This window comes from Parasteatoda tepidariorum, chromosome 3 (genome assembly GCF_043381705.1).
Source record: "Parasteatoda tepidariorum isolate YZ-2023 chromosome 3, CAS_Ptep_4.0, whole genome shotgun sequence".
Taxonomy (NCBI): domain Eukaryota; kingdom Metazoa; phylum Arthropoda; class Arachnida; order Araneae; family Theridiidae; genus Parasteatoda; species Parasteatoda tepidariorum.
In genome coordinates, this window is record NC_092206.1 from 86,413,735 (window position 1) to 86,426,468 (window position 12,734).

Sequence of the window (12,734 nt, forward strand, 5' to 3'; positions counted from 1 at the left end):
AAACAGCATGAATTCAAATAGCCAGGAAAAAAGATGGGGAATATTGCCAATTCATAGGATGTTACATTTATTTTCTTCTTTTATTGTCCTGGGAAGTTGGAATCTGCTGACTAAAACAGAAGTACCTAATATATCTAGCTGGTGGATAATTCGGTTTGGTTAAGAACCGCATACAAAGAAATCCGTCAGGACGGAGACTAAAAAGATAGAAGGGAGAAAAAAAAGGGAGAAATAGAAAAAGAAAAATTGTCAGAAATCGAAGAAATCTTCTTTTGTCATAAAGCCATCAGTGTCATAAAAGATGAAATAAAAATGCAATACTCTTTTGGAACTCGAGTAGCTTGAAACAGTTTTAACGATCTTATAGTGGGTCAGTTTGATCGAGTAAAATCGTATTTTTCTGACGTTTATCCCTCATAAAATTGAAGATTTGAAGAAAATAAAAACTTAGTACGGTTTTTAAATGAGTTCATTGTTTTTCTCCGTTTGTTTTTCTATGATTAAATGTAAGGAACTCTTTAAGACTTGGAGCAATGTTCAGTGTTGAAATGTTTAGAAATTAATGATATTGTTTTTCAAATCCCTGAATCTTCATCTTCCTTATAGCAAGATATATTGTTTCAAGTTCATATTTTGAAAAAAAGGGCAGAAATCAATAACAAATATAAAAAAGTAAATAAGAGTAAAGCTTTTCTAATTTTCTCTTTCTCTCATATAAAATAATTATATTTATTATATAATTTGACATTCAGTAAATTTAATTGAAGCCTTTGAAATAAGAAACGGTGAAATTTGAATTATTTTTAGAGATAAAATTATTATATGCCTTATTACTTCTGTGACTAGCATAATATCTTACTAAAAAATAGTAACTTCTATCGTATGATAAGTTTGACAATTCCTAATAATTAGTCATTTACTAATTGTTTTTGACTGAAATTCATAAAGCAAAAAAAAAAAAATTCTTTAAATTTCTACATTAAAGTATTTTTTATAAATTACTTACACAAATCATAGTAAATTAATTATGTAATATTTCATGCAATAAAAATAACTAAATTATTTTACGTAAATCACCATTGTATTTGTAGCTCTAATTAATGACATGGTTTACTTAAACTGCTTTATAATAAATTGGCATTTAAGAACAATAAATAGAAATAAAATGCTTTACAATAAATTTAACACCCTGTTTATAAATCAATCTTTACAGTGTCATTTGTTCCACCGTAATACATTGTAGTGCAATTTGCCGTTGTATTTGTAGTCCTAATGACTGAGATGGTATACTTCTACTGCCTCATAATAAATTATGAAGTAGTTGAAGTATATTAATTCTTATAAATTTAACATTATTGATGAAGTGTATTGTGTATTAATTCTTATATATTTAACATCGTTTTATAGATCAGATCAATCTTTACAGTGTCATTTGTTCCACCGCAATACATTGTAGCGCAATTTGCCGTTGTATTTGTGGTCCTAATGGCTGAGATGGTATACTTCTACTGCCTCATAATAAATTATGAAGCAGTTGAAGTATATTAATTCTCATAAATTTAGCATTATTGTTAAAGTGCATTAATTCTTATATATTTAACATCGTTTTATAGATCAGATCAATCTTTACAGTGTCATTTGTCCTTGTCATTTGTTTCACATTATAACGTATTCCATTAAAGCATTTGCAGGCTAATTATTATTATGATAAACTTCACCTGCCTCATAGTTAAAATGCATAAATTAATAAACATTCAAACTAGGCGTTAGTGCAACCTTGATGGTTTATTTAATATGTCACAGTGTATTTTTAGGTAACTCAGTAGAGTAATTGCTGCCTCAATTAATGTTACAACGCATTTCAGCTGCTTCATTATGAAAACAGCATGAATTCACACATATTCAAGCCAGGCTTTTAAAACCTAACTTCGATCATTTTTATCAAATTTTCTACTCCTTCAACTCTTATGCATGCTACTTAAAGACATCGTTCCTTAATAATGATATGCAAAACCGATGCCTTCATCAAAAACTAAAGTTTTCACGCGGAAAAAAAAGGGTGCAAAAATGTATAAAAAAGGAAAGAAATATTGATGAAGAATGGTCTGTCGTCGGCTAACTTATACATTGACGAACTTTTTAATACATAGTTTTTTTCCTTCTTTTCTTTTTGGTCTTAAAAGCTCTTAGTCTTAATTTTGTTATTTTTCAAGAGAGGCCGGCCGCAGAATCGATAATCTTCTACTACGCGTTTAACTTATTAGGAGTACTCCGAACAATTTGATTACTTTTTATGGTGGTTATAATTTTTTTTTTATGTTGAGGAAACCAAAAATACCACAATTTTTTTCCCTCTTTTCTTGTCATAAAAGACGGCTTTATTTCATTACTCGAGACTGTTGAAACATGACATTACATGATGGTGCAATTTTTCTTAACTTTATTTTGCGTAAAAAGCTAAATATAAAATATGATGAGAAAATAAATCAACCTTACGTGATTCGCTTAGATTTTTTTTCTCTAGTTTTTGGTCTTTGATTAAAATTAAGGATGGACGCTTCAATGAAATGACTTGACTAGTATCAAAATAATTACATTAACCCTAGCTTCTAGCAAAAAAGTTTGTTGGGAAAGATATTTCAAAGAGAAATAGATGATGCTTATTTCAATAAATAAGCATATCTTCTAAATCAATGAGATTTTTAAAGTAATGAAGAAACAAATTATTTTTTACTGGAATTATTGACTTTAGTGCATTTTCAAAAAGAATTTTTTTCAAGAAGATTAATTAATAAAAGAAAAAAGATACATATAGAAATGAATTACACACATGCTTCTGGTTTCAATTGACTTGAACTTAATATGTACTTACGTATATTAATTTTATACATTGATACTTAATACGTTGACACTTAATGCGTTGACAGTTAATGCGTTGACACTTAATACGTTGAAACGTAATATAAACTTTAATTTAATTTGATCTGAAAGTTTTGCAGTGCTTAGAAATATGTCAGAAGAGTTTTAGAGTTTTTTTTATCCATTCATAAGTAGTACACAAATGGTAAAAATAGTTTCTTTACAAAATTGTTTTTTGTTTTTTTTGGCTAAATTAATAATTAATTTGTGAGTGTGAGACAGATGGTGAAATTTCCCCGTCATTGAATACATTAATTTCTTCCTTAACTAAAAAATTACCTTAACTTTTGCATTTTTCTTAATAAAAATTAAATATGTAAGAGTCTTATTTTGTACAGTTTTACCAAAATGGATATCCTTTTGAAGAAACTGATACATATGATATAGATCATAATATGCATATGCCTGTAATCCCTAAGCAAAGCCTTAGACTGTGCTTCTTTATTTTTCCAAGTCGGAGCTATTTATCACATATTTACCATCCGCTGCGTAATTTAGAGATCGAAGTAATTTATGTTCTCCGAACCAAGAGAAGTTTTTCCCCACAAATTGAATTTCGCATTAAGACATAAACAGAAATCGACAGTAATTGAATTTGACTGAATTTATTAGTTCCAATCCCCGTTATACAACAACAGTCGCCCATCATAAGAAGCAAATTCTTCGGTAGTTGATGGGAACCAGGCTTAGAAAAGAAGGACAATTTTAAAGTGTTTGAATATTCTATGAGTTTTTGTACCTTTTTTTTATAGTTTTTTATCAATAGAACTTTAAAGAAAAGTCACACGATGGATGTTGGATTCATTTATGGATAATAAAAATAAAACAAAGCGCTCATAACTATTTTAACAAAAATATTTTGTGCCGAAAATAATATTATTTAACAAAATTTGACAATTCGAGCAATTTAAAGTTAGTTAACTCAAAAGGAATTAAAATTGTGTCCTCAAGGAAAAAAAATTAAAATTGCTTGACACTATTCTATTTAAAATTTATATTTTAGAGATAAATTTATGTATATCTACATTATACATGCTTAGTTCTACGAAACATAAATAAATACATATATACATAATAAGGGTATAAATTTACAGAACGTTTTAAGGATTATTTAAAGGATTTCACAAATTATGAAATTTCTACAAGTTTTGGACTGTTTTATTTCCTGGCTATTTTTAGTGTTATATAGGCTGGCATAAGAGAAGGTCATAGAGAAAGCAATTTTATAAATCAAATCCTACACAATATGTATAAATAAAGGATATAAAAGAAAAGTGCATTTTTTATTTCATGTATTTTTTAATGATATTTTAAAAACTCACTTGAAATTTCTCACCAAACATTTTTTTTCAATAGTTAAGTCTTAGAAGGTTATAAAAATAAACTAATACAAAATTGCTTAAAATATGTGAAAATTAGAAAAAAAATCGTCATTCTTTTTAAATGAATGAAATGGAAAAAATGTGAAAAATCAGTTCAAAATAGATAAAAATTTTTAGTCATTATTTCAAAATTCTAAATTTAAATTTACTTTCTTCCTTTAAAAAAAATTTTTTGAAGGAAAATTTTTAACTTGTAAATTCTTCAGGATATGATAACTACTATGTTGAATTTATCGTGTAATCGATATTGGCTTGCATCTTGATGCTTCCAAAACAAAGTATATATTAAATAAAAGAAATTTTAAAAAATATCAAAATGCTAATAGTCTTTACAGTAGGGAAATTCACTATGAAAGAAAAGAGGAATATAAATTCCATGGGTCGATGATTATCGAAATTAATGAGATTAAGCTAGTAATTAAAAGTAAAGATGACGGCTGGAAATGTTTTCGATGCGTTACAAGAATGGCTGAAAGAATCTAGCTATGTAAACATTAAACTGCAGACCAATTTTGATCTCATCAGAAAATGAAAATTGAAAATTTCTGATAGAGTATCGATGCAATTTTTGAGGAGCAATGGAGAATCAGAACACGAGGTAATATAATGAATAATTGGTAAATATAATGATTCAGACATTGTAACAACTATAAAAATAAAAAGATTTTATACTGTGAAATATTCGGGATCAAATGACGCTATAAAGTATTGGTATTTTAGATACATCATCCATAAAATCTATTCTACCGTAAAATCCATTTTTACCAAAAAGTATTACCATTGGTTTTTAGAGTAATATTTATGTAATTAGAGTGATTCAGTGATTTTACTTTAATTAATACTGCAAAAGTTACGATATATCAGATTTGCTTGCTGCTTAACATGTTTCAGTAAAAGCGGATTCTACGGTAAAAAGTACTGGCAGTCTGAGGGCCATAACTTTTTACCATAATTTGATCCAAAATATTTTACAGTGCAAATTGTTGAAAATGGGCATCTTTAAAGCTTGCCGGAGATCGTTCTACTAATAATAAACAATATTAAGTTTTTATTTCGAAAAAAAAAATATTTTTATGTCCTATCGATGAATTTTTCAAAACAGTTTTTGACAAAAATTTCACAAATAATGTGCAAGGAATAGAGTGGGAAAGAAGTGTAAAGAGATTTTCAAACCAAAAATTAGGAGGACCGATAACAGAGGACTGGTTAAAAGAGGCAAATAAAAGAGGACTTGAAATGAATTAAAAATATCAACTAATAAGAAAAAGGCAATCATTAGAAAAAAATGATCTGAAATCTTAAAGGAGGTCAAGCTAATCCGAAAACTAAAGAAGGCAAGAGCTGTAGCAACAGGATGCTGATAATGGCCATAAATCTCATCCAAATTAATATTTTTTTTAAAAACTAAAGTTAAAATTACAAAGGTCTCTGGTTTCGTACACAGATAAAAAAAAACATGTATTTAATAAGTAACGCACATTTTTCTTCTTCTTCTAAGTAAAAAGAAAAGTGAAATGGCACTGTGCTAACGCACGAAAAATGTAAATAAAGTTTGTGGCTAATCCATTATTTAGAGTTTTGGTATTAAAGTGATTATTTTGGTGATAAGGTGATTATTTTTTGATATTAAGATCTGAAACTTATTTTTAAAAGCACAGGGATTACTTCGAATTTTTATGTGACATTATATTATTTTTGGAAACGCTTTCGCAAATATTTTTGAGGAATTTTGCAAAAAAAAAGTTTTTCTTATTAATTTTAAAAATTAATGTTTTTAATTATTTGTATAACGGATACTATTCTTATTTGAAGTTACCTAAGTTGATTTTTTTCTAAAAGTTTTTTTTTTTGGGGGGGGGGTTGTTTCTTAATATTACTTTTTTTAAAATTTTTTAAGTAAAAAATAAATATGTGCCTTTTTTTACTTATTTTTAAAAGAATAACATTTAAAATATAAATAAATGACAATAATATCATTTTTCCGCAAACTAAGTAAATTATCTAAAATATCTTTTAACAACTTTAACAGTTTTCCTTTGAAGTTGGAAAAAAAAGCATCATGGGGATTTTGGTTAGCAACATTTTTAGTTGAGTCCTAGAAAAATTGGAAAGAGAACGATTTTTATCATTGAGATAAAAAGTATTTTTTAATCAATTGAAAAAAAATAATAATAATATTTTAATAAATGATAAAAAAATGCACTCAAAGTTTTTCTTCTCTTAATCTTATTTAAGACGAAAAATTCTAATATTCATAAGCTGTATTAAATATATTTTTATCGATTGCATATCTCTTCAAAATTCTTGTATCAAAAATAAATGGGATTCTAGTTTTAATAAAATATTAATTATTAAATAAAATATTTACAAACTAAGAACAATATTTTATTACGAATTCTATTCTGAAATAAAACACGTAAGAAAATTTAATACCTATTTTTTCTTAAAACTATTACTTCCTAAAAGTTCAACCAACGGAAAACCACATCAATATTAGTTAAAGGAAACTCTCTTAATGCTAAGCAAAACCGGAAAGATTAATATGCCATCAAAGAAATAAATCGCTCTTTTGCATCTTTAAACACTATAATTTTGGTCATCACAATTACGTATAATGTGTCCTAAGAGGTTGGAAAAAATCTTATGATGGTTTAAGTATTATCCAATAACAAGAATTTGAAGCGGACACAAAATTTTCTTTCTTTTTTTCTCATTAAAGTCTACCCCAAGAGTATTTAATGATAATCGATAGACTCATTAGTCTTTTAAATGGGAACAAAAATAGTTAAAATGGCTATTTTTTATAAACTGTGACCATGTTGGCGGCTTTTAATGCTCTTTCACGCCACGTTATCTCGAATGATCAATGAAGTTAAATTCGATTACAGAATGAAATGAATCGTGAACTTTTTGTGCCAAAAAGAGTTTTTATGCCGAATATAAATTTTTTTCGAAATTCATTATGTAATGTGAATTTAAATAATTCATTAACTTCTTACATATTTTCAAATGGTAATTATAAATAAATTTAAAGTTTAGTTACTTTGATAAAACATAAAATTTTTACATTTAAAAAGAAGTATGGTCTAAGTTCCAGAATATATTAAAATGTACCATGTCTTGGGATCTATGAGATTTATAACATGTGATAAAGTTTGGTAACTTTTTAACGATTCTGCATAGCATGGCATAAAAACCATTTATTCGGTTACAAAAACATTTCAAATTTGTGTTTCTTACTAAATGTGTGATAATAAAAACTACATTTTTGAAAACCAGAATTTACGATAAACCGTTAACACGTGAACGGAAAAACTATCAAATGAATGGTTCAAATTCCGTGTGTTTGGTTTTATTACGCAGATTTATGTTTTTTTCTTCCAAATCTGCCATAACCATGTAGTACATTGTAAAAAATTTCGGATCAAATTACAATAAAAAGTACCGGCACTCAGGATGACAATACTTTTAACCGTAAAATACTTTATTTCTGCAACATGTTACAGAGCAAGAAATCTAGTATACCACAATTTATAAAGTAAAAAATACCAGAAAATCACGAAATCACTCGAGCTAATCTAACGATTTCGTAACAATATTTTACGGCAAAAATGGATTTTACGGTGAAAAAAATTTTACGGATGATGCACTCAAAGTACCGGTAATTTACGCCGTAATATGATGCTGAATTTTTTTAAGTGTACGATAATTTTACCAAAATTTCCCTCTCCATATAAATTTAACAGTTCATCACTTTATAATGTTGTGAGTGCATTAAAATATTGTAAGGGAACTTATGAATGTCAAAGTGTTTATTATTCTCTGATATTTTATAAAATGTCACTACTTTAAGAGTCTTCTGTAAAGCTCTTTCTTTAAGTTAAGTAAAACGGTTACAATTTAAGTATGATAAAATCAAAAAGCTTTAACTTTGTAACTATGTATACAGTTAATAAAATAAATAGTTTAAATATTAGACAAATAGTTTGAATATTCTAGACAAATAGTTTAAATATTTAAAAAGCGATCTACATTAAAAAATTTCAAAGTTTTAAAAATTGGCGAGGATGTTTTCACATTGTTGTATATAAAAATGATAAAATATAAAATGTTTGTTGTGTATAAAAATGATAAAAATAAATTAATTCTTAAGTTTCGCACATTTTTATAAACTCAAACAACAATGCAATGATTTTTTTAAAGTTAGAAAATTAGCTAAGGAATGCTTTTCATTTTCACAACATTCTGGTTTACATCATAATAATGTTCTAACCAATCTCGTAATTAAGTGTGAACATGATAATTAAAGATAAAATATTTAACTCTATAGTCATTAGTAACTGTCACAAGATTATAAAAGTTGAAAAAAAATGCATATCTATTGATAAGAAACTTTGCTTCTCGTGATTATAAAAATACATCCTAAGAACAGTTATAACAATAGCAACTTTTAAGTTTTAAATAAATGTCTTAATTTATATTCTTGATAGTTTAACTAAGGTTGTTGACTTTTCTTTTTAATTATGATTTCTAAAAAAGAAGGGTAATGAAAATAAATGAATGAATGAATGTGTAAAATAAAAATTATTTCTAATCTTGTCCAGTGTTAAAATAGTTGAAATCTCCGGAACAAGTGTATCAAAATAAATTTTTGATTCAATCTTGTAATGTAACAACTTTGTCAGAATTTCTAAGGTTAATTATTAGAATTTTAAGGAATTAGAATTTATTCGAATTATCAGAATTTTTAAGGCAGTCATTGATTTTGAAGGTCAATTTCATAAATATTTCGTTACAAATAATTTTCTTCAAAGTATTTGAATCACAAGGAAATCCTAAGTTTGAACAAGGTGTATTTTTTAAGTTTCGTTTTAGAGTATATTTAGAGTAAAATCACGAAATTCTGTTAGAAGTACTACTAATATTCCGTTATATATATATATATATATCACTTAAAAAGTTATCCTTTTTGTCAAAAAATATATTTCTTATGAAATACTATGCACATATTATTCAAACTAATATTTAATATTTAGTTTTATGGAAGTCAGGAAACACTAAATGAATTGTTTTACCCATACACTACTTTCTTCCTCGAAATAATATTTTTTTATCGATTAATTTTAATAAATATTACAATAAATATGCATCGGAATGGTCAACACTTTTCGCTGAAGTCCTTCGAGGAATCTGTTCTCAGCTATTTGAAATCCCAAGGGAATCCCGAAAAGGAAATGAATAAAAGAGAAAAATATTCCCGAAAAAGAAATATAAAAAGGGAAAAACGAAAGGGACTTAGTGCTTGACACGTTGATTGCGTTTCCTTGTAATGGGGGAAACGGTTGGATCGAGTGTGAAGTTGACCCACAAGGTGGGCCGAAGAGCACACTAATTGATTCTCGACACCACATGGGGTGTCAAAAAGGCCGACCAAAGAAATGTGCACAACATTCTGGTTTTTGTTTATGTTTTATTCCCATACTCCCTAGGTAGCCAGTTCATTAGATTTATTCTTCCTGATGGAATAAGAAGATTTCTTTCCTTACATCATTTATAGCAAAGTTTAAATTTGGATTATATGGTAAAGGCTGGCTTATAAACTTTTGAATTGTATCTTTTTACACTGAGAAAAAAGTATGGTCGAAATTATCAGACTAAGGTAAAATTAGAATGAATATGACAAAATACTCGGTAATTCATTAGATTTATTCTTCCGGATGAAATAAGAAGATTTCTTACCTAACATCATTTATAGCAAAGTTTAAATTTGGATTATATGGTAAAGGCTGGCTTTTAAACTTTTGAATTGTATCTTTTTACACTGAGAAAAAGGATGGTCAAAATTATCAAACTATGGTAAAATTGGAATGAAGACACCAAACAGCTCGGCAGTTTTTTCCAAAACGATTTGGTAATTATTTTTGTAAAATTTACAAAAAAATATGGTTTTATACAGTGTGATAAAACTTGGTAACTTTTTTACGATGCCTTAAATAACCATTTATTCAGTTGAGTTTACTTCTAAGTTTAGTATTTTCTACTAAATGTGTGGAAACAAGAGTTGTAATTTTGAAAACCAGATTTTCCCAAGAACCGTTACCATTTAAATGGAAATATTACCAAATAAATGGTTTAAACACAGTATTATTTTTTATTAACCAGAATTATGACTTTTTTTACCGAAAATTTCATTACAATGTAGAATGGTAATTTTACCAAAACTGTTTAAATTTTTATAATTGTATTAGCGATTTGTATTAGAAAATCTAGTAACATTAAAATGTTCTTAGAAGAATTACAATAAATATATGCGTCATTTACACGTTTAGAAAAATCATATAAATTTTGAACCATAATACTAATACTTTCATTCATAGTAACCATGTTAATTTTCTGCAGCGTTGATATGGTATTTTATTGAGCAATGTTTTCGTTTAAATTTAAGCATAGTATCAGGCAGTGAAGTTTGAAAGCAACCTTAGTTTTTGAACGATAATAGATTTCAACACGTTACCGTAATAATAGCAAAGTAAATTTGTACATAGTAATTTTAGCAAAGTAAATTTAACATGCAATAAAATTTATATTCACCGATAAGCATGAATAGTCAAATAAAAAAGCAAAATAAAATATGGAACTATTTATTTGTGTCATTGCTGAATACCATGTTAGAATGTTTTTATTTCGACTTGTAGATATTGTAATTAAATAGTAAACATTTTGTAGTAGAATAGTTAATAAGTATCTTAATTCTTTACATGAATAACACTACATTTAATTTTAATTTTATATTATAACCAACAGCGAACAGCCAATCCAATTCTGAGTTAACAACATTCAATGTTCAATTTTTTAACCTTGTAATTTTGAAGACAAAGGCAAGAAGACAAGGAACTCCTGAATCAAGAATTGAGACAAACAAGCCTTAATATTTGCTTAATATTACTTAATATTTACTGCAATGACAGTGAAACGCTTTTCCAGATTTTTAATTTTGTAGATAAGTGAGGCTGTCTATTATTAAATGAGTAGTAACATGGAACGCAATTGGTATAGTTTATAGCTTCTTTTCAGTATTTTTTGATAGAAATTGCTGTTTTTTTTATTAAAAAAAGTTATATTTCCCAATGTTGAGACTTTTAGTTGGTATAGATTTAATAAAGTATTCTGTTCAATTACCTGTCCTTGGGGCTTTGGTTGCATCCAGGCCATAATATTCTGTTCCAAATACTGTTGGGCCTGTTGAGCTACAGGACCTGGAACAGCTGGTGTGCACGGGGTTGGGCCTTTTCCTTGCCGAGACATTCTAAATTAAACACAAAAATAATAATATTAAAAATGGTAATTTGTCTAAAAAATAAGTATTTCGTATTAAGAAGAAAAACTACCTTTAATTTGTATACCTTATTAAATACTTAATAACTTGTTACATTTAATAAAAATTATAATTATCATTTAAATTATTTAATATAAAAGTTATTTAATATAAAGTTGTATAAATATAGAGAAGAAAATAACTATTATAAACTAACTATAGAAACTACAGAAAACAACTAACGAGTATACATATGTTAAAAAACTAAATAATAACTAGGCAATTTTAAAATATACATTAAAACCATTCATTAAAAAAATGTAATGAAAACTAAGCATGTTATAGTAATTATTCTAGTTAATTACTTGATTATTGATCAAATCTAAAACTAATTTGAATTAAACTAAATTAAAGGCATATATTTTTGATAAGTATTTACTATAAATGATAAAATGTAAACTTGATAAAAAAAACTTTATATTTTTTTTGTTGTTCAAATTAGTGCTATATTATCTTGCAAAAATAAAATAATGTTGATTTCTTACATCAGTTTAATTTAATATATTTATTTTCATGTTTCATTATTCATAATATATTTAAAAACTGCAATGAGTATTTGTTTTTAATGTTTTAATCTATATAATAAATTAATATTTAAGTTTTAATTTTTCTTATATTTTATGCAATAAAAGTTAGATTAATTATTATTGAAATTGTATCGAGCTTATACGAACAATACCATATATTGTAATTCAAACAAGACACTTTTAAATTTCAGAAATTTTAGAGTAACCCTTATATTCAAGTTTAATTAATTTTCCTCACACTTGGACTCATTGAAGTAAATCACGGTTTCTCCACCGATTTATCGGGGGTTTACTGACACGCTGTCATCTTGGCGGAAATAAAGCGAAATCTACTGCTTATAGACACAAATTCAAATCCTGGGTCGCATGAACAAGACTTCCCCTTAAACCTGCCTTAATTCCTGGTCCGACAGAATTTATTTAATACTTCACTTGAAACAGTTGTCAACAAAAGCAGTTTCACCTCGAATTTGAAACAAATGCGCATGCGCAGAAGTCCTTGACTTTGGATATGGATGAGGTGGATTATAG

General features: G+C 26.8%; 1 protein-coding gene across 1 annotated transcript in view; it reads right to left on the reverse strand.

Annotated features, from left to right (window-relative positions):
- The window catches only part of LOC122270377 (uncharacterized), a 146,458-nt gene that overhangs the window by 12,055 nt on the left and 121,669 nt on the right, over window positions 1–12,734 (reverse strand). The window contains exon 3 of the mRNA XM_043047478.2: window positions 11,481–11,607. Within this exon, the coding sequence (XP_042903412.1) occupies window positions 11,481–11,607 (127 nt within the window). The remainder of the gene's footprint in view (window positions 1–11,480; window positions 11,608–12,734) is intronic.